We start from the raw sequence: 20925 nt of genomic DNA, 5'->3' as shown, positions 1-20925 counted from the left end.
CGGGCGGGCGAGCGGCGGCGCGGGCGCGCACCGGGCGGGGGGGGCTGCGGGCGGCGGGAGGGGCGCGGCGGGGCGGGGAGGGGCGCGGGCCCGGCCGCTCCGCCCGGGAGCGCTGCCAGCGCGGCGCCGCTCGCTCGGCACTTCGCCCCGCAGCGCGCCCGGCCAGCGCAGCCCTTTTGCACCGAGTCCGGGGTAGCCGCCCCCTCCTCGGCAGCGCGGGGCGGCCGCGGCCCCGCCGTGCCCCGCTCCTCCAGCAGTGACGGTCCCCCCGCCTTTGTCGGGCGGGCAGCAGCGGCGGCGGCGGCCGGTCCGTCCGTCAGTCCGTCCGCGCCGGGCGCGTGGCTCCTTTGTGTACAGCAGCTGCTCCTGAATGCGGAGGCAAAGCCTGTGGCTTGGCACTGAGCTTTTAAAAAACAACAGCCCTCCCTCCCTCCTTCCCTCTCCCCTGCCCTCCCTCCTTCCCTCCCCTCCCCTCCTCCCGCCGAGGTGGACGGGCATCCACCTGGGGTCCGCTGCCCACCTCTCCTCTCATCCTCCTCTCTTCTCCTCCTTGTTTACCTGCACTTTTCCGCCTTTTCTTCCCCGCTGTCCCCGCCGCCCCCCGGCCCTCGCTCGTCTCCGCTCTCGGGCAGGCTCGGCGCCCCGCAGCTCCGCTCCCTCGGCGCTTTGCCCGTGCCCCTACCCCGGGGAAGGCACTTGAAGGTGGATCTATTAAACCTCCCGGCGGTCTCTCCAAGTGGACCAAATCTCCAGCATGGATGTAAGATTTTACCCGGCTGCGGCGGGCAGCGCGCTCCCCGGAGACCCCTCCAACCTGGACTTTGCCCAGTGTTTGGGTTACTACAACTACAACAAGGTGATTATTCCCGCGGGTGTTAATTCCTCGTGCTGCTGCCCGGGCCGGTTGCCCGCGGACCGGACCTGGGGCTCCGTCGGGGCGGGGAGGCTCGGGGCTGGGGGATGCGCGGAGCCCGGGGCGGGTGCGCCCGCCGCTCTCCGCGGGGCCGGAGGATGCCCGGCCCCGGAAAGTTGTGGTCGGCGGGGCCGGGCGGCTCCTCCTGCCGCGGCTGCCGCGGGGCTCGCCTCGGGGAACCTGCCTTCGGGCCGGTGCTCGGGCGGTTCAGAGGGGTGCGAGCGGCAGACAGCTGGGAAGAGCTCGGGCAGGCGATCCTGCTCCCCGTGACCGGCGAACAAAGGCGCGTCCCGAGCGCGCAGCGCTCGCGGTGGGCTCGGGACTTGCCGAACTTTCCCCGGGCGGCAGCCGCGGCGGCTCCCGGCGCATCGGGCAGAGCGCGGTGGGCTCGGATGGCCCTGTGAGGAGAGGACGGAGCCTCCCTCTGCTCTGTTCTCTCGGCTCAGCGCGGCTCTGTTAAGGCCAGTTCCTAACTAGAGGATTATCCAAAGGGGAGGATTATCTAAAAGTGCATCAGCTGCTGGTACAGGAGGGGAACTAACGCTCCGCTTTGGCGAGGGCTGTCACAGAAGTTGCAGTACCACTTCTGTCTATTCACACCTCTGCGGCATGTGCAATGTTTGGAGTAAACGTTACAGTCAGAAGCAATAGTCATTTCCCAGTGCCTTACCTTCATTTACAGATATATGTTTTAATAATATGGGGATGATTTACCACAAGTTACCCAAATCTGGGAAAGGCAAAGTTGAGAATGACACTGAGAGTCATGCTATTTTGAAAAAGACTTAACTGTTTGCACTGTGATGTGTCAATAGCACATTGAGCTATTAGCACTGGGCCCTCACACATGCACATAAAGATCCCTTTCACTCTGTGTTTTTCCTGGTGCTATGTTTGTCCAACCTCTGGGGCCTTTTGTGAGGCACTGTATGAGATGCTGGGGAAAAGAAGGGTGCTGCATGCAGCCTGAACTTACGTTAAATCCTGGTTTTTTTTTCAACAATCCTTTCCAAACGAAGAGATGAACTTTGCTGAAATACAAAGCTCACTTTCAGAGAGAGAAGTAACGTGCGTTCAAATAGATCCAGTAGCTGAAGAAAACTTTCTCCTAGAGAAATCGCGTCTGGGTAGCAGTCGTGGGTGCAGCCCTGTGTGGCTCTGCAGGCTGATGTCCATCGGAGCGGCGCTGCAGAAGTCCGGCAGGCGGGCGCTGTCCGGCCCGCGTCCAGCCGGCCGCGCCGTCCGGCCCGTGTCCACCTGGCCGCGCCGTCCGGCCCGTGTCCACCTGGCCGCGCCGTCCGGCCCGTGTCCACCTGGCCGCGCCGTCCGGCCCGTGTCCACCTGGCCGCGCCGTCCGGCCCGTGTCCAGGCGGCCGCGCCGTCCGGCCCGTGTCCCCCTGGCCGCGCTGTCCGGCCCGTGTCCCCCTGGCCGCGCCGTCCGGCCCGTGTCCCCCTGGCCGCGCCGTCCGGCCCGTGTCCAGGCGGCCGCGCCGTCCGGCCCGTGTCCAGGCGGCCGCGCCGTCCGGCCCGTGTCCACTTGGCCGCGCCGTCCGGCCCGTGTCCACCCGGCCGCGCCGTCCGGCCCGTGTCCCCCTGGCCGCGCCGTCCGGCCCGTGTCCCCCTGGCCGCGCCGTCCGGCCCGTGTCCAGCCGGCCGCGCCGTCCGGCCCGTGTCCCCCTGGCCGCGCCGTCCGGCCCGTGTCCCCCTGGCCGCGCCGTCCGGCCCGTGTCCCCCTGGCCGCGCCGTCCGGCCCGCGTCCAGGCGGCCGCGGAGCGGCGGCGCCGCCGGGCGCGCGCGGCCCGCGCATGCGCCCCCGCGGGCGGGCGGCGCGCGGCTTTGTTAGCGCGGTGCGGGAGCGCACTGGGCCGTGAATTAGAGATGAAATGTCAGCCCCGGCTTCGAGTGCTGCTAAGGACTCCGGGAGCTCTAAAATGCCTCGTAAATGTCCCCTGTTGGCTGATAAGCCGGCTAATTTTGGAAACTTGCAGCGCTTACTGGCAGCCGGCGTGTTTACTGTAAATTTCACTTGTTCTGTGACTTTCCTGTGTTGTGCACGGCGAGCACTTAATTCAGGCTCAGGTACAGGTTCCTCTATAGGCTCTTTCTGATTTTTTTTTTTTTTTGTACGTCCAAAATTTTTAATATCTTCTGAATACTGGTAGTTTCATGTGTGCATTAACTTGCTGCTAGTGCACAGTTATCTATAACCTTTTAACTGTATTTCCCATCGTTGTACAATGAGAACAGAGTGTGCATTCAGAAAAAGTCAAAAGTAACTTACTTTTGGCCTATTCAGAAACACATTTCAGTCGCTGTGCTCCTGAACATAATTTTGGCAAGTACCTTGTAGGCCAGGCTTCCAGTCTGCAGCAGAAAATATTTTAATTAGCAGAGTACAGCTCATGATGCTTGTGTCTTATAATAGATATATTTGTATGCAAAAGGCCTGATCAGGAGCAGGCTGACACACGCAGAATTGTGTTGCTGTTGCTGTGAGCTCTTCATTGGCTCAGCTGGGAAACCAGCAACGTGGTGCACAGGTGTTTCAAGGACAGAAGAAGAATTTGTGAATGAGTTCCTAGAAAGGATGGTCCTAACTGTGTTAATCTAATCTCATTTTCTGCGTTGTTTATAATCTGTAATAGGAGTCATTGTAAGTTTGTGGGTTTTTTAATTATTCTGATAAAGAGAGTACATCTGTTTTGATATCTTGTCTCCCTGCTTTGCTTTCCTTGTCATCTGTCCTTTTCCCTGTGTTTCTAAGGAAAATGATCTGTTAGGTACTGAGATGACCAGAAGGCACTGAAAAAAAGGGCTGAAATATTTACTCTGCTGAAGTAAATGTGAGAACTGCTATTGATTTCACTAGGGACAGTATTTCACCTCAAGTCTTTCTGAAACTCATTTGAGTGTCCTGCCCACTCATCCATGCCTGCTTCATTGTTAGGGGCTGAATCCGTATTCTCCTTGTGACAGTGACATTGCCTGTGACAACTGCCGGGAAGCAGCGTGATGGCAAGAGTAAACAGACTACGTGCTTGTAGATATGTGCAAAAGCAGAATTATTTTTGTGAAAATATTCTCAAGATCATTAAGATATAGAGTTGATGGCATATGGCCTGCCTGTGGAAAATTGTATCTTGCATCATAGTGTCTAAAAATATCAAATACAAAGCCTTTTAGTGCAAATACATTGCAGCCTGTGAGACAATGCTACCTTCCACCTGCGTGCTTTAAACAGAATTTCCCAGGACTGTAGGGTTTTTGTCCTTCAGTGGATGCAGCACTGAGAGGAATGTGGCAGACTGACCCGTGAGCCCCCAGGCTGGATCTCAGGGTGCCCTGTGAGGAGGGGTCAGAGGTGGGAGGGGAACTGTATCCTGAGTCCTGGGTTTGGAACCAGGCATGCTGAGGAGCTGTGCTGGCCCTGACCTGCAGGCAGCCTTTGGCTGGATTTCACCCCAACTGCTTTCTAATTGCAACGCCGTGCTTTTGAAATTGGTGCTCAATACTGGATAAGAAGACCTAAGGGTGAGGGATGTCATCTTGGGGATTTTTGGAGAAGATTTGGTGTTGAGTACATGACAGGTGTTTGAAATGGACTGATGTACGTACACATCCCTGCCACCATTGGTAGCACAGCAGTTTCTAGGAGGTTCATTGGGCTTGCTTTTGGTGAGGTGGTGCAACATGGCATGGACATGTAGAGGGCAAGAGAGGAAACACGGGCGCAGAAGTGCAGTGATTTGTCCAAGGTTACACAGTCGGTCACTGACATAATCAGGGCCACAACCAAGGTATTCTGAGATTCAGTCCAGTGGTTTATGCTGAATCTCATTTACTCTAATAGGATTACTTACATGTTTAAAGTAAAGCATGTGCTTAAGTGCTTTGCTGGATCAGGGCCATTTTTGATAAGTTTTCAGCCCTGATGTGAGAGTACATTACTTGACCCTGCATGTGTCTGGTGGTAGTTCGGGATAACAGTGATCCACTTCTGCTTCATGGAATTGCATAAGTGAAACCATGGTTTGCCTGCTTCTAGAAGAATCCTGCTGCAGTATACTAAAAAAAAATTCACTGAAAAGGAGCTATAAAAATTACAGAAAGTTGAAAGAGACCAGCTGTTGTAAAACATTCTGCTTCTGTTTTGAGCCCTTTTATGGTTCTGCAGATGGAGAATGATTTTGGACATTCAGTACAGTTGAGTAGCTTTTTCTAAACAAACTTTTTCACTTATTGAGTAAATTATATGTCTTGTACTAAAAATATTTAGGGAACTAGTATTCATCCTGGCATACACTTTTTTTTTTTTTTTTAAGGAGCTGTAGTTCTTATAATGCCATTTGGAAAAAATGAAAACTCCAAAACCTAAATACATACAGCTCAGTGCTTGAGTTATCATATTAAATTCCAGAATCCTTACTTCATTATTTAGCTGCCTGCATTTTATAACGTTTATCTCTACTACACAGATTTTTCTTGAAGGATACAAATTTCAAACATACATACCTTAATTTAGGCACTACCATACATATGAGATTGTCAGAGCTTGATGTTTTTGGCTGGAATATTTTTCATTTTACAAAGGAAGCTCAGGAAGTTTATCTTGTTCTTCCAGAGGTAGAGCAAAGACAGCAGTAGTTTAGTAGCAGCTAAACTGGGGCTCTAAGTCATTCCTATTACAGTGTGTTGTTAGGAAAAAGTGGATTACAGTTATGCAAATAATTTAAAACTACTCTTCTTGCAAATGTAGTGTGGCTCTATATGCATAGGTTTTCCTCTCCTGCAGCAGATGGTGAGAGACAATGGGTGCATGTATGTTGCTAAGATAGAAAGCTCCATGCTCACTCATCAGCTGCCTTGCAAATATGCTTGTTTACATCTGGGCTCTGCTCTGGTGCAGACGGGGCAGTCTCTGCTGCTCTGTGCTGGGCTCGTGTGTGTATCCACAGCCTGACCATGACAGAGGTGGCCCCAGCTGATGGGAGAGGGCCACAAAACACCAGGGAGCTCCCAAAAATTAGAGATGTGTAGCAGAGACACAACCACTGGTCTTGTTGGAGACAGTTAAGGCAGGGGATTGTGAACTTTCTGTTGCAGTATCGACTCAGTAAATTACATTTTATCACCAGTATTTTCCACTGAGCTTCTGGCACATGTGGCAAGTGTGCTCAACTGCTTCTTTCCCAGAACAGCCAGCCCCTGCCTTGGATACCTCAAAACCTCAGGACTGTGTAGGCAACTACTGCTAGGGAGCAGAAAAGTTCCCAAAATATTTGTCTGTCTAGTCTAGCACGAAAATTGTTGGATATATAATTTCTAGTCCCTGGAAAAGGAAGTGAAATGGTCATATGAGTATGTCCACCAGAATGAAAATTACAATTTGTATCATCACCCCACCTTACATTATGCTGTTTTGGAGGCAGAGTCACTCCTGAGGTTTTCTAAGAGCTGGCTGTGAAACAGGAAACCCCTGTATGCCACACCTGTGCAAGAACCTGTGGTGCTCAGAATGAACACCTGTAATGGGGATACTGATTGGATTGTGCAGTGTACAATTTTTCTGTTGCTCACATAATGCAGCTCCTATACTGAATGTACCATTTGTTGGTTGAGAGTTGATTGTATAAAAAAATATACTTTGTAGAAGTCAATTTTTAGAATTTTTTTCCTGATATTTTCATTACAGTGGTTTACAACCATATCAGTAAGATGCTTGCAGTAATGTACAGTAATGCATGAAGAGTTTGAATGTAATGCTTAGGAGATATTTAGAGTACTTAAGGTATGTGTGGAAATCATTAGTGGGTGGAGCTTTTAAAATAGTGATATTTTGTAGCAATCACAACTCTGGGGTGCATGGGCTATGGACATGGAGCTCCACTTTACACCTCTGGCTCTGGAGTGAGGAAACATTGACCAAATCCACTGGGGTGACAAGAACCTCATTCCCATAGCACCACCCATAGCATACCACGTTGTACTTCACAGACAGGTACACAGTCCAGCCTTATAATGAATTATCACAAATTTATAATAAAATCAAAAATAGAAGCACAGGAAATAACAGCCTCTATCCTTTGGCAGATACTCAAGAGGAGGCTCTCAATTGTGTGATTCATTTGTTGCAGTTTTGTGCAGTGTCTGACAAAGTGAGGTCAGTCGAACTGTGACTTGTGGTTTGTGCTGCAGCTTTTATTAAATTTACAGTTTATGCATCCTTATATACTTGTTGAATTCTGATACTCCTTAAAAACCTAAGTAATGCTATTGGACGATGATGATCAAATTTAAGAGGAGAAGAATTTGTACAGCACTAATCCTACCTTTTTATCTGTAATCACTTTTCTACTGCCATAAAATTGAGTACTGTTATACAGACCTAATGGCAGGGTTGAATTTTCAAATGCTTCACACTCTTATCTGATAGCTGTTCTGTACTGTTACCTGTCTGTGTGATGTATTTATAGAGTGCCAGTCACCATAGTATCTTTGTGATGATTGCTACCAAAATTGAGAACTCTGAGGTGAAAATCTAATCAGGACTTTAGATAACAATGTCACACAAGAGCCTTCTGGTCTTTGCCTCTGTGCTCTGTTCAGATGAAGACTTAGATGAGATCATGCTTGCTGCCACGTTATTCATTATTTATTTTTGTAAAAAAATTTCTATTTCACATCTTTTCCACTGATGTTAGCATGTGTCAAAACAGTCCAAATCCTGTTTTGAATGTATTCTCTCTGTTTATACCTGAAACAATGTATTCAAAATCACAGGCATTACAGGGCTGCTGAAATATTAAAAACAAAAGGGGAGACTCTCATTACACAGCTGCTTCTGCCATGGGTAACCTTGAATATCCAAACAGATGTTTTCATGAACTTCTTCATTCACTTCATGGTAATGGGCAGATTAGCTGAAAATATTATTTTCATCACATTAAGAAAACCTGAGTCTTATGAGCAGAGTGTTGGAAGTATGATTGACCAGTGCTGCAGACTGAGTTGTGCTGGAAAAGGTGTGCTACTGCAACTAGGCAATGTTAGTTTATAATTGAAAATTAAAACTGTTTTAATCCAACAGTTCATCTAGTTTTCAGTTTGTTTGTATAGTTCGTGTTCCAGCTCTTGGCATCAGTGTTTGCTGTTTATTCCTGCACAACCAGTTTGCCCAGCAGCCACATTTGGTTGAAAAGCTCCATATCAAGAGGGAAAATAAAAACAATCCATTCTCAAAAACTGTAAGTTGGAAGTATCCCTTGTATCAAAGTAGTTTTTACATCCATAGAAGACCCATTAAATGTGGCCATCTTTCACTTACTTACATGTGCATTAGATCAGGCCTGACCTTGGTATTTCATGGAGAAATTTTTATCCATTCAGTGTTTTATTTTCACTGTTTCAAAGTAACAGCCCTTCTTACTGTCTGGGTCACTAGAGCCACATGTTATCCTTCCTGGCCAAAGACTTGTGAGAGCTGAGGCTAACATGGAAAAGAGTGGGTTGTGGCACAGGTTAAAAACAAAGGGTGTTTTGGGATGAAATAGCAGGACTTGGACTGGTAACCTCTGAAATAAGGGATCAGAGGTCTCAGCTACTGGCTGGGATGAGAGCTGCAGAGGCAGCAGTGCAGGGATCTCCTCACTTTCCTGATCTGCTTTACCACGTATGTAAGTGATGGTTAGGTTAAATCATTATGTTAAAGCAGAACATTTCTCAGACAGATACATTTGCATCTGGATTTTCCTTCTCTACAGTGAATATTCTGAAGAGTTCTGATCAACTGGGCAACCTAACCAAAGGTTGGAAATACATAAAATTATCAGGATGGTAGGATTTCTGGAAAATGAAGTCTATGTTCAGATGGGTGAGATCACTTGAGGTGAGGTGTCTTCATCTCTCCCTTTGATTTCCTTAAGAAATTTTGTCAAGAGAAGCTCTGCTGTGTTTGGCATTCCAAGTGGTTATAGTTAGTATTGTAATTCTCTAAGCAGTTAATATGAGAGAAATTAGATGGGAACCTGAAATCTAAATAGTTTTAAACATCCAAGTTAATAAAGTAGGAATTTTTTTTTGGTTGTTTTGGGATGTTTCATTTGTTTTTGTTGTTGTTGTGGGGTTTCTATATGTTTTTTGCAAGGAAACAACATGAGCTTTATGAATCATCCTTTCTATCCCAATGGGACAATGCCTGTATTCAAAGTCACTGAATTATATAAAGGCTTGTAGGTTCAGGACATATTTAAACACCTCAGTATTGATTAACTGTCTAATTTTGATAAGAAAATGGTCTTAAAAGCATGCAAAAATCAATTGCTGAATGTTGGAGTAGCTTATTTTCAGAGCAGATCATATTTATCTGCCATTCTTTTTATGCTATTCTCTTTATGGTTGTAAGGCTTACACAAATAGTTGAATTTGAGAATGGTTTGGGATGTGTATCCAGTACTTGTTATTAATAAAATTTGTTATTAATAAACTGCTTTTGTTAAACTATACTTTTATCAGTGAACTGTTTACCTGATGGGGATTAGCATTAGTCCTCTATTTGCATTCTTTAAATAAAGAAGAATTTTATTAGGTAAAGAAAAATAATAATTTTGTTTGCTTTAATAGGTTAATGCTGCTTCTTTTGTGGTTTCCTGAAAAGCATGTGGCTGAAATGATGATGATGACAATAGGTGGTGACCATGTAAATATGAGGCTATTGTGCTATTGATCTTTTGTAGCAAAAAACTTGGTAATTGTGGTTTCCTACCACAACCCAGCATGGTTCTTTTTTCTCCTGTTGTTTTGCTTGATACAGTTTGAAATGCATTGTATACATTACATTTAAAAAAGCCTATTCTGTACATGCAGTAGAAACCCCTGAATTTTACTATGCATTCTCTGCTCTTTTTCACAGCAGAACTTGAAGTAAAAACAAGACTGATCTCAAAACTACACTGGACCATAGATGTAAATACACTGTGAGGTACAAACACAAGAGCTTAGTATGGATTTGCACTACAAAGCAATCATGAGAGTAAATAATCTGTTTATGCCTATGTGACTTTCTGTTTGTGGTTTTATGAGAGTGTCCAATTGCTGTGTTGCAAATGATAAGATGAAGTCATTTGTGTCAATTTATTTTGTCCTTCCAAATAATTTGCAATTTCAGGATATTGTTAAATAAAAGTATCTAACAGATGCTTCTGCTGTCCTTTCCTCCTGACGTTTTTAAATCCTACTTAGAGCTATCTTTATGCTCCCGTGGTGGTGCAGCTGAGACCCAAGGAGAGCATGTGGAGTGGTAAATCAGATGTTATGTCACACAGGGCAGCCAGGCTTCCTAAACAGTGGCTTGCATCACTGCTTCCATGATAGAGATCTACCTGCTGTTTATGACAGAGCAGAAGTGCCTTTGTTTCGTTCTCATACCTTCATCTAAGCCTCTTTTAACCTAATAGCTCTGTGCTGGGGTCTTGGATGATGCTGGTAAGGTGCTTTGGGTATTTGTTGTATGGCTTCTGTAATTGTTGTTCCAAGGATGTGACAAGGCCTCGGTGTGTGCAGTCTCAGTTCTCAGGGTTGTCTCACCTGGCTCCGATTCCAGCACTCTGAGTCAGCTGTCCCTGTGTGTCGGTGGCTGCGGTGCAGCGGTTCAGTGCTCCCTGCTCTCCCTGGCCTGCCTGATGGAGGCAATGGCTTGTTCTGAGATCTTCCCTTCCTGGAATCAGCTTTGTGGGTGCCTTTGCTGTGCGAGGGCTCTTGGAGTGTGCTCTGCCTCAGCACATTCCTTGGGTGGCTTTCTGATCTCCCCGTGGCTCTGCCGCCTGCTCTGGCTTGGGCTGGCTGACTGATGGCACGTACCAAAACCCTGTGGGGCCACCACAACTGGGACAGAACCACCACTGTATATGCAGCTCAGACTGAATTAGGTGAAAGACAGGCAGCTAATCTAGGGCTAAATATGACTCAGAGCAATTAATCAGCAATCATATGAAAGGAAAATATGTTCATGAAATAGCTACTCAAGCAGGCAAACAAACAGCACTTCAGTGTTGTGCATACACAGGTGTGTGGTATGTCCAGTGTGCTGCTTAGAGATCAATCTTGCTCTTCTGCCTGTGATTCTTCACAACAAACAGCTATAGAATGGTAGTGTGAGCTTCTGTGTTTATTTTGCCTCAATCTGCAGCTATAGCTTGCCCAGTTTAAGTAGAAAACTGTTTTTCTAAATTTAGTTGGCAAACAACTTGTGATAGGATAGCAGCCTTTTTCTGTCTTCTCTGCTAGAAAGTGTTTGAGTAGGGATGGTGAAGATTGGCTTTGACTTCTATCAGCACAAATATATTTCTGGTGATAACATATCATAGGAGTATGCTGCCTATCTCCTGTATTCTTGTCTCTAGTAAATAGCAATTTTTCTAGGGAGGTTTCAGAATTTGCCCTTCTGTTAATAGTCTGGTGGAGAGTTTACATACCAGAAAATAATCCTGATTCTTTGCTTGAAGACATATTAAAGGGCTTGGTTTTTTGTTTTTTGTTGTTGTGTTTTTTATTTTTTTTAAGGTTTGTGTTGGGTTTTATAAAGAAAATTGGCAGCTATTGCTTGTAATACATGTAACTAATAAATGTGAAATTGAAAACGTGACTCTTGGACAGCCACACATTTTTAAAGCTCAGACAATGTGTATTGGTTTGCCCCAGTTCTAACACAGTTCCACTGCTTGGAAAATGTGGGGAGGGGCACGTTGCTCCTGCACAGAATACCTACATTAGGATACAAACATCTTCTTTGGAGATCATGGGGCTCCTTATGATGGCATGTAACATTTGGATTGCTAACTAACTGAGTTCCATTATAGTGCATTCTGCATCATATTCTGTGCCATTTGTGTGTTTATGCAGAATTATTTCTAAATAGAAGCTTTTAAAGTTATTCCATCATGAGGCATAAGTGAGAGACAGTGATAAAAAGCTTGATTTATTATGACTAACTGCAGGTGAACACTGTTGTTATTCCTCATTCTGAGCGTTTCTGTGACTCAAAAAGAGCTCCATTAAAATACCATGACATCAATGGAGTATTTTAAATGCATATGAAAGGATAAAGTCTAGAAATCATAATAGTATCTATCCATATACTTTTAGACTAAATAAAACATTTGTAGATCTTCTGAATTTCATTTGTTCTCTGTGTTGGTGAGACCTGATATCAAGGATACATTTTGCTTTCTGTTCCCCCAGATGTAACCTTTTTTCTTTTAAAATAAATGTGAACATAGAAGAAGGAACAATATCCATGGAGGGAAGTTATTCTGTACCTTCAGGCTCATGAAATCAGATTGATACTTTGCAGCTGCACTGAGCAGAACCAATGCACCACCAATCTGACACAGAATTTTAACAATTAGAAATCTTTGAACTTCTTCTTTTTAATGTTTTTTTTTTTTTCCCAATTCTTCTTATTTTGCTCATTCTTAGAGTTTTGCTTCATCTTCCACACTTCTGTGGTAGGAAGCAGTCTGTGCATTATATGTTGCCAAAGGAAATGGCCATTTGTTGATTTAAAAAGATATAAAAAGGGATGTGAAACACCTTGAGGACAAAAGGGAATAGTGCCTTGGGAACACTGCTAAATATTTACAATTGGAGGATCAAGTGTTTTCAGTCTTTCTGAGATCTTAAACTTCTTTCTTTTGTTGGCAAGAAGCAGGAGTAGAAGGGGGTGAAAATACATGTTTTTCCCATTTAAAACTTTCCCCTACATTTTAAAGAACTGATCTTGCCTTCTCATTTGATCAAAAGAAAGAGACACGTTCATCTTTGCTTCTCACTTCAGTTTGTTTATGGCATCCAAGCAAAGGAGCTTGTATCTGCAGCCTTTCCCCCCAAAACTCAAGTATCCAGGGGTCTTTGAATGCAGAAGTAAGAAATAAGATTTTAGATGATTAATCTCAGTATGTATGCTAGAGCAAGGCCAGTTGCTTATTGATCCCAGCTACTGAAGTTTTCCCTGTGAAGCTGATTTATGTTTATCTGAAAAAAATAATCAATCAGTGAGACAAACTGAACTTCATGTAAGAACTGATTTAAACATACTCAGCTTTTTCTTTCTCATCCTTACTTTGTAAGAAAATCTTCTGTGGACTCAAAAGGAGAGGGTGCAATCCTGCTTTTGCACATAGGAATGTACTCTCTTTAAACAAGACAGTTCTATCTGCTTTTGAATTGAGCTTCATAAACTTGCTGGGAAAAATTCAGCTCAGAGGGTGTATTTTGAAATAGTACTTTTTGGGCACTGAACCACTCATTTCCTGAAAAGATAAAGCCAGTTCTTTGTACCTGCTGACAAGACAAAGGAATCAGTGCTGCTGCTGTGAGGACAGGCTGTAATGTTGGTAAGTGTTAACTCTGGCTGGTGGGAAGCACCACTTCAGATGGGCCTCTCACCCTTACCAGAAGCAACACATTGGCTTCACTGGTTTTGTAAAAACATAATGATTATTGTCTTTTCTCTGGCTTAGATACCAAACATAAATGAAGGAAAATGCTACATTCAGCTGAGAAGGTGTAGATAATCTTCATGTCTGAAGCATGAAAGAACTGACACACAAGATTGCATGTCTGGCAGAAAAGTTTTTTTTTTTAATGCCTTATACTGGAGAATTAATTTTTCTTACGAGAAGAAGACAAGAGCCAGTATCTATGGCCTAACAGTAATAATGGAAAATGAAGGGTGAGAAAGAAAATAGTGTTGTTCCAAGCATGGCTGTATAAACACTGACCATGAGCTTAGATTGAGAAGGAGAGGAAAGCCTTTCTTTCCAGAGGGCTGAGCTGCTGAGGCAGCCTTTGCATAGGGAAGCAGCAGCAGTCACTTTTAAGGCTCAGGGTTGATGCTGAATGTCATCTGGCTGGGTGAAACACAAGCCATGGGGTTGGCTGTACTTTTAGTCTTGTTTAATGTTGTTTTAGGTTTCATCTTTACATTCATCTTTACATTCCTAAGTATGTGATACTGAATTTTTCTTAAGCACTCTGTGAGTCTAGAGTGAGTCTGTGAGACTGGACAAGGCAACCACAGATGTGATAGTCACTTACACACTTAATAATGACTTCAGAGAATTGCATAACAGCTAGTAAAGAAAATTCATGTCTGAAGTCTAATTGTATAGTGGAAAACAATTAGAAATGAGATTTATAGATGGTGGATAGTTATCTAGTATCTCTTAATGAATGTGGAGAGACTATTCAGTTCTTCCTTCAGAAGCAGTGAGCTTTTCCTTAGTGGTGATGAGGAGGGAGGGAAAGGCCTTTAAGCATCTGAGGTGGTGGAACAATCCACATCTGGAATCTTGACAATCTCTAGAGGTGTGGTATTAAATCATTAGATAGTTTGTCTTGATGTGCATCTGCTTCCTCACCTGCATGCTCTGCTAACTGGTAGCTGTCTCAGGTTTTTAGAACACAGCATTCCCAGGAAATAAGCTTTGTACTGGATCCTGTGGTGTTGATTATTATTATATTTTTAGTTCAGTGTAAAAAAAAAAAAAACCAGCATACTTACTTATCTACTTTTTTAGGGAAATTTCTACTGTCCTCTATTGCCATCATTAACATAATATCTTTCTAATTGATGTAATAACCTTTTTTTTTTCCCTGTATGTCCTTTTCCAGGCCTGTTACATGATAGAAAAATGTGGGCATTGTGTTTTTTCATTTCAAACAAAGATTATCTGTTGGCTTCTTGAAATGGTCCTCTGGTTGGAGTATATAAAATTGAAACTTCAAGTAATTTTCTTTGAAAAATCACATGAAATAAGAGTAAAGCTGCAGAAGTTGTATGTCAACAAACAGTATCTTGAGAATTTTTCAGCTGGAGTGGAATCAGTTTAGTTATTGTTTCCAACAGAGAGGGCCCAAGTGTGTGGCACAAAGAGCTGGTAGAGCACAGATCTCTTTGAAAGCCTCTCATTCATAGCACTGGCTGTGACACTGATGTTTTTGGAAGTGATCATTTGGCTGAACTGGTTTTGTGTTTCAGACTCAAAAAATCTGTAGATTAATCTTAGAAGTTCAGAAAAAATTAACAATAGGAAATATGTGCTAGTTGTGAGGTGTTAAGAATTAGATGGCTCCTTCTGAACACTGGTAGCCTCATGTTTAGGTAGCTGATTATTTGCATTTGCAGCATGATTTTGTGGGAATTACTGAGCTCTGAAACATAGTGTGAAGATGTGCTGCTTGGTTATAAGGCAGTTTAATTGCAAAAATCTTATTGTCAAATTTCATTGCTGCTATTTCTTAATATGTCCCAAGCCAATTATATTAATTTTGTGCTATTAAAATGTGATTAAAAACCAGTGTAGATTTTTTTTCAATAAGATTCTAACTTTTTATTTTTTTGAGGAGTAGGTTGAAATAGTTGAAAGGTAAACTTTAAAGCAAGTGACTGTAGCTGATGTAAAAGTTTTCTTCAAAACCTCAATTGTCCAAAGTAATTATTCTTCCTGCTTTGGCTGCTAAGTACTAACAGTGGGATTTTATTTGTTTATGCTTGTGCATCAGCATGGGTAATGAAGTATTTTATCGGGGTGAAAGAAAGATTATTTTTCTTGTTAAGTGGACTTTAGAAAAGGGAATACATGGGGCTTTTGTAGCATCCCAGACCCCTGAAGCTCGATGACAAAGCATTTATCTTTGGCCTAATGTGTCAAACACTGATTTTACTGTAGTGGTTTGAGAGATATGGGCTGGGGTCTGACTGGCAGGGAAGCGCATCTCTTAGCAAAGACCAGTGGTAGACTGAAACATAAAAACCTAAACATAAAAACAGGTGAGAGCCTGCACAGTGGTCAGTACCTGAAACACTTGCCCTGTGTGATCAGGAGCTCAGGGACCAGGGCTTGACTAGCTTGGAGAAGGAAAGACTTCAGGGGACTTGACAGCATCCCCTGTACCTGAGAGGAGGTGAGGCAGGCTCTGCACAATGGTTCATGGTTGGAGGTTGAGTTGGTAACAGGCACAAGCTGAAATGAGAGTTTCAGGCTGGATGAAAAGAGAAAAAAAAAAATCACTTTGAAGATAACAAAGTATTGGAAGAGGTTGGCCAAAGTCCTGGATGGTTCTTAAGACCAGACTGAAGAAAAGCCCGAAGCAAGAAGTTTCTCAATTTGGTGTGGCTGTACTTTGAGCAGAGGTCAGATTAGAGATCTCCTGATGTTCCTCCTAGGGCTGCACAAGGTGAATAGGCAGCAAAGATCAATTTGATCCTCCTTGCACTGCTGTAGAAAAACAGTTCTGGAAGGGTGGCATTGCCTCAGCCTTTGCTTGGCAGGGCCATGCAGTGGGAGAATGAAGCACTTGTTTCACATCCAGGATAACCATCTCTGCTCTTCTGGGGAGGAGTTGGCTCTCAAGGAGGAGTCAGCTGGTCACTGTGACCTGTCAGACCATGGTGATTTAATACCGCTGCCTGGATTCCCCTGCCTTTGTAGATGCATATTAACTCATGACATCCTAAAACAAACCACTTTTGTCTAGCTCCATGTAACCTTGCTGTAAGGGATTTCTAAAATGGAGCCCATCAGTTTGGTTTGGCAGTTATTAGTGTCGGAAAAAAGTGTGTAAAGACTTTATTTGAAACTCCAGTCTGGAAATGGTGTCACTGGTACCCGTTAGCTTTTCATATATGTGACTTGGCTGTTGCTTCTATAATAAAGTTTTAGAGTTTCTTCTTTCCTTCTTCAAAATTCCATCCACATGATAATTCAGTTTTTGTTCTCTATAGTACTCTTTAGAGAAATTCATCCAAAGGAAGGTAGTTCAAATATCAGAATTTCCTAGAAACCCTGTTGCTTTTGATACCCAGAAAAACAAATCACAGCAGCAGCACAAATTTAGAGATGTAAAGTAGTTTTCCTAGAAAATAAAACTTTGTTGTGCACAGCATTCTTGGAAGAAGGTTTTTGAAGGAAGCTTTTAACTTTAGTAGATGTTAATTACTGCATTCTACTTTTCTACTTCCTCTGTAGTTGGTGCCAGGTGCTGGTTGCATGAACTGACGAAAGTGCCCGTGTGTGAGGGGAATAGGGAATGTGCTGAACTTTAAAATCATATATTGGAAAATTTGGTATTTTTCAAAGTCCTAGTTCCAACCTAAATGTTTGTGGTATGTAGTGGTACCCAAAATGTTCATTGTAGAATTTTTTGGATTTTATATTTAAGACTCTAGAAAAGAACCTGATTTTCAGAGGATGGATGTTACAGTTATGGCAATGAATGAATAAAATGCCACATGCCAAACCCATCCCCCAGTCACCACCTGTATTCTAGCAAATTAAGCCTCGACCGGTTGGTGCAGTCTGAAAATAGGAAGTGTGAGAATCATCATGGTAGTGATTCAGAACATTACTGCAAGAGAGTGGCCTAATAGAATTGCTTTGTTGGGTAGGAAAGGACAGAACCTTAACACTAAAATGGAAAATAACTCATGGTTGTCTTCACTGTCATTAACACCTGCTCCAAACACTGAAAGAAGTAGTAGGTTGAAGAGAAAGTATCACCACCTTTATATCTTAGTACATTTCAAAGGAACTTTTTTATTCTTAAGAAAACCTTTTATAATCACATCAATTTATTAATCAGAAGTGATTAGCTTTTGCAGTTTTAGAGATTTTAGTCACAGAAATCCCATACCCTAGAGAACATGGACCAGGAGTTTTTACTTATGGCAAAAATATGGTGCTGCCTTTGTGGAAATGGTGCTTTCCCTGTGTTCTTTTGTATTAGTTAATAGAACCTCCTTGAAAGAAAAAGGATACTCATCAAAGAATGTTTTATGAAACAGAAAAAGAGAACTCATAAACCCTGTTGGATTCCAAGAGTTATTACATTTTACATCATATGCAGTTTATTTTTCCAGATGCCACAGTTAAAAATAATGTATTATTAATATTACTTGAAGGAGTCTACAGATTCATAATAGCACGTGACATGTTAATATCCTCTGTGACATCCTACTGGTCATATCCAACTGTGATAAACAGTTGTGTGTGCTATAAAAGTGACATCTATTATAAAAATAAGGATAATGCAAAAGGATACAAACAATCTCTTAAATTTGTAAAGACTGTAGCAAATCTTGAATGTTAATTTGAAGAAAAAAGTACATGCTAATGCTAAGTTTATGCCTTCAGTTAATAGTCCTTTATTCCTTCAGAAAAAAATCAAGCAGCTATACTTTAAATGAATTTAATGAACTGCAAAGTCTGACATTTTCACTATAAAAGTCACACTTCATTTAATGAAGTAGTTAAATATTGATGCTATATTAAAATACAGGCTGAATAAAAATGACAATATGGTTTTCAAAATAAGAATTTGAGCTGTTTTTTCTTGTTATATTGAAAATTTCATGAACTGAGAAAAGGGAAATACAACAGAATATCTCCATAATAAACACAAGGCCCTTTGTTGAAACAACATTAAAGTTGAAAGACCCAAACCTGTTAAAGTAAGGAAATCAAGTCACCATACTCTGACATCAGCATCTCTGTACTTAAACACTGACTGTTTAAATGAGTGGAACCAACAGTATTTTCTAAAATTTTCAAAAATTCTTGGAAACAAGGCCTGTGCTACAGGTGATACATAGAAGGCCTAGACATGTGTTTACCCAGGATCAATAGTTGAATTGAGATCACACAAGATCACAATATAAAGTAATCATGCCTTAAGTGCTATGATTTTGATGGCAGTGTTCTCAAAGCTGCATTTCCTGTGTTGTGGCTTCCACACATTTCAGTTGGTATAGTTTGAATTTTCAACCTAATTTTTATACCTGCACTTTCACCATAACATTGACTAAAGAAGTATTGCTGACAAACGTGGCTGGGGTGTTTCCCAGCTCCAACACTTACATGGTGGTAAGGGAAAAAGAAAACAAGAACGAATCTTAGCATAGATGTGAATGGGACCAATGATTGAGTGATGGTATGATTGTCTTCACTTTGATGGATGGAGTTATTTTGTAGTGTACTTCATAAAGCTATACCAAGTCTGACATCAGGCTTCTGTGTGTAGTAAAACACTAAGGATGACATCTTTGGCTCATTGAAGTCAATGGCAAAACTCACATTAATTTCAGCCGTCTGTAATTTCATTCTCAGTAGCTGACTTATAAAACAATGGCAAATTGATTTAGTACATTTTTTTTTCCCCTTGGGAAAGAGCTCTACTCTATGTAAAATGATTTGTCTTTTGACTTTCATGCTCTTACTCTGAAAATACGAATTTTAATTCAGGATAAATACAATCTGATTTCTTTCCCATACCTGTGAGCATGTAAACGTCAAAGGTGATAAGAGAAAGTGGAGCTATTTTGAAAGTGGTAGGTTGTATGTATAGTTATATACACAACTGCTAATTGAAACTGATGATGAGGAAGGCAGATTTCCAGTGGAAGACTGGAGAATTCTTTCTGTGACTAGCAGTTATCAGGTGTGGTCTCTACACGTGTTAGTGGAAATCTGGTTTAGGTGTTTGGGTTTTTTTTTTTTTTTCTCCTTACATGCAAACAGTTTTTTCCTTAAAGCAAAAACAAAGAAAACACTGCAATCTGAAGTTATATAAATGTATTTGTATTTGGAATACATGCTGTATTTGTGTTTATGACAGTGATCTTCAAAATTCTTCATAAGCTGCTACATCAGCATGTAATAGCATAGTTATGTGTCCTGGTGTTTTGGCACAGCAGGTTCTGAAACATGAGCTATTTAATAGAACATGAAATTTTGTAGCCTATTATATAATAACAGTGAAATTTACCTAGAAGTAATAGAGCATTGAGAATTTCTTCCTTCTCAAGACATCCTTCCAGAAAGTGGAAGGAAATGGATGTCAAATACATGTTTATGCTCTTCATTGTCTTAAAGTAGTTCAGGTTCTGCAATAGCTGTGGCTTTTGGTGGCTGATCTGCTTCCTGCCTAAGGCAGTGCTCCCAAAGAATAGAAAAGAGTGAAGCACAGCCCCAAAGAGAAACCTTTGGTGGCATGTTTAGGAATCTATGTCCTTATGTAGGTAAATCTTCAATGGAAGATCTGTAAAAGGTACTTGAGAAGGTACTCTCATTTTGCTATACTGCAGAAATTCAGTAGTTATGTATTAGAACCATAATGCTAAAACTGTGGCAGTGCTGCTGTCTTTAACAGTTGTATGGGGAAAATGTTTTATTAAACACTAATTTCACTAGTTATTTAAGAAGTAGCTGGCTTTGCACACATTAATCTCTTTTTCTTTTTAATTCAAGGTTGATGGTCTAGGTCTTACACATTGTATTTATGAATAGGGCACTCAATAACTATGCAAAATATCTATTTCTCTCATGGGAATCTGTGCTTTGATATGTTCTGATCCTTATTAAATTTAAACAGGATCAAATTTATACAGCTTTGGCAGAGATTTATTAAAATACACTGAGTGGACAGCTTGTGGGAGTGCAGTGTGCTGTAATAACATATGCCTCTTACCAGAGAATAGTAATTATTGAGAATCAAATAAATCTGTAGGAGGTTAAGTATATATGGAAAAGATATCAATTGTAGTTTTCTGCAACCAGACACCAGTACTGTCTGAAGATTTGTTGCTGTATAAAGAAGTGAACCACCTTTATAAAACCCTAAATATTCAAAATGTCATTTACCAACAAAGCTAATGTTCATCCATTCTTCAAAAAGCATTAATGACATTTGCTCAGTAGCATTAAATTCATTATTTAATGCTCTTCATCTGCATAAGAAGCTGTTCACATTTATACCAAAGATTTATTAAAGGTAATTGAAAACTGTTTGTAACAAAGTTCTGTAAATTTCTTTTCTTAGTCAGAGTCATCATGCCCTTGGGAAGGAAATATAGAATAATAATTGCAGATTAAATAAAGAAAAAATGATGTTAAAATATATTATATCATGTCTACCATTCATCCAGAGTTCGACATTGGTTTGTTTAAGATTTGATTTAA

The 20925-nt window shown here is 42.2% G+C and overlaps 1 protein-coding gene across 5 annotated transcripts in view; it reads left to right on the top strand.

The window, feature by feature from the left end:
• Positions 1 to 361: 361 nt before the first annotated feature.
• The window catches only part of TOX3 (TOX high mobility group box family member 3), a 74634-nt gene continuing 54070 nt past the window's right edge, over positions 362 to 20925 (top strand). For 2 of the 5 annotated variants that reach the window (XM_068202697.1, XM_068202696.1), the window contains exon 1: positions 362 to 856. In XM_068202697.1, coding sequence (XP_068058798.1) covers positions 755 to 856 — 102 coding nt within the window. In that variant the 5' untranslated portion in view covers positions 362 to 754. Of the gene's footprint in view, positions 857 to 2812; positions 2999 to 20925 lie in introns of those variants that run through there. The other 3 variants (XM_068202700.1, XM_068202699.1, XM_068202698.1) reach the window with 2 other exon arrangements.

This window comes from Anomalospiza imberbis, chromosome 12 (genome assembly GCF_031753505.1).
Source record: "Anomalospiza imberbis isolate Cuckoo-Finch-1a 21T00152 chromosome 12, ASM3175350v1, whole genome shotgun sequence".
NCBI lineage: Eukaryota > Metazoa > Chordata > Aves > Passeriformes > Viduidae > Anomalospiza > Anomalospiza imberbis.
The sequence above is the reverse complement of the archived record's forward strand: the minus strand, read 5'-3'. Positions and strand labels throughout refer to the sequence as shown.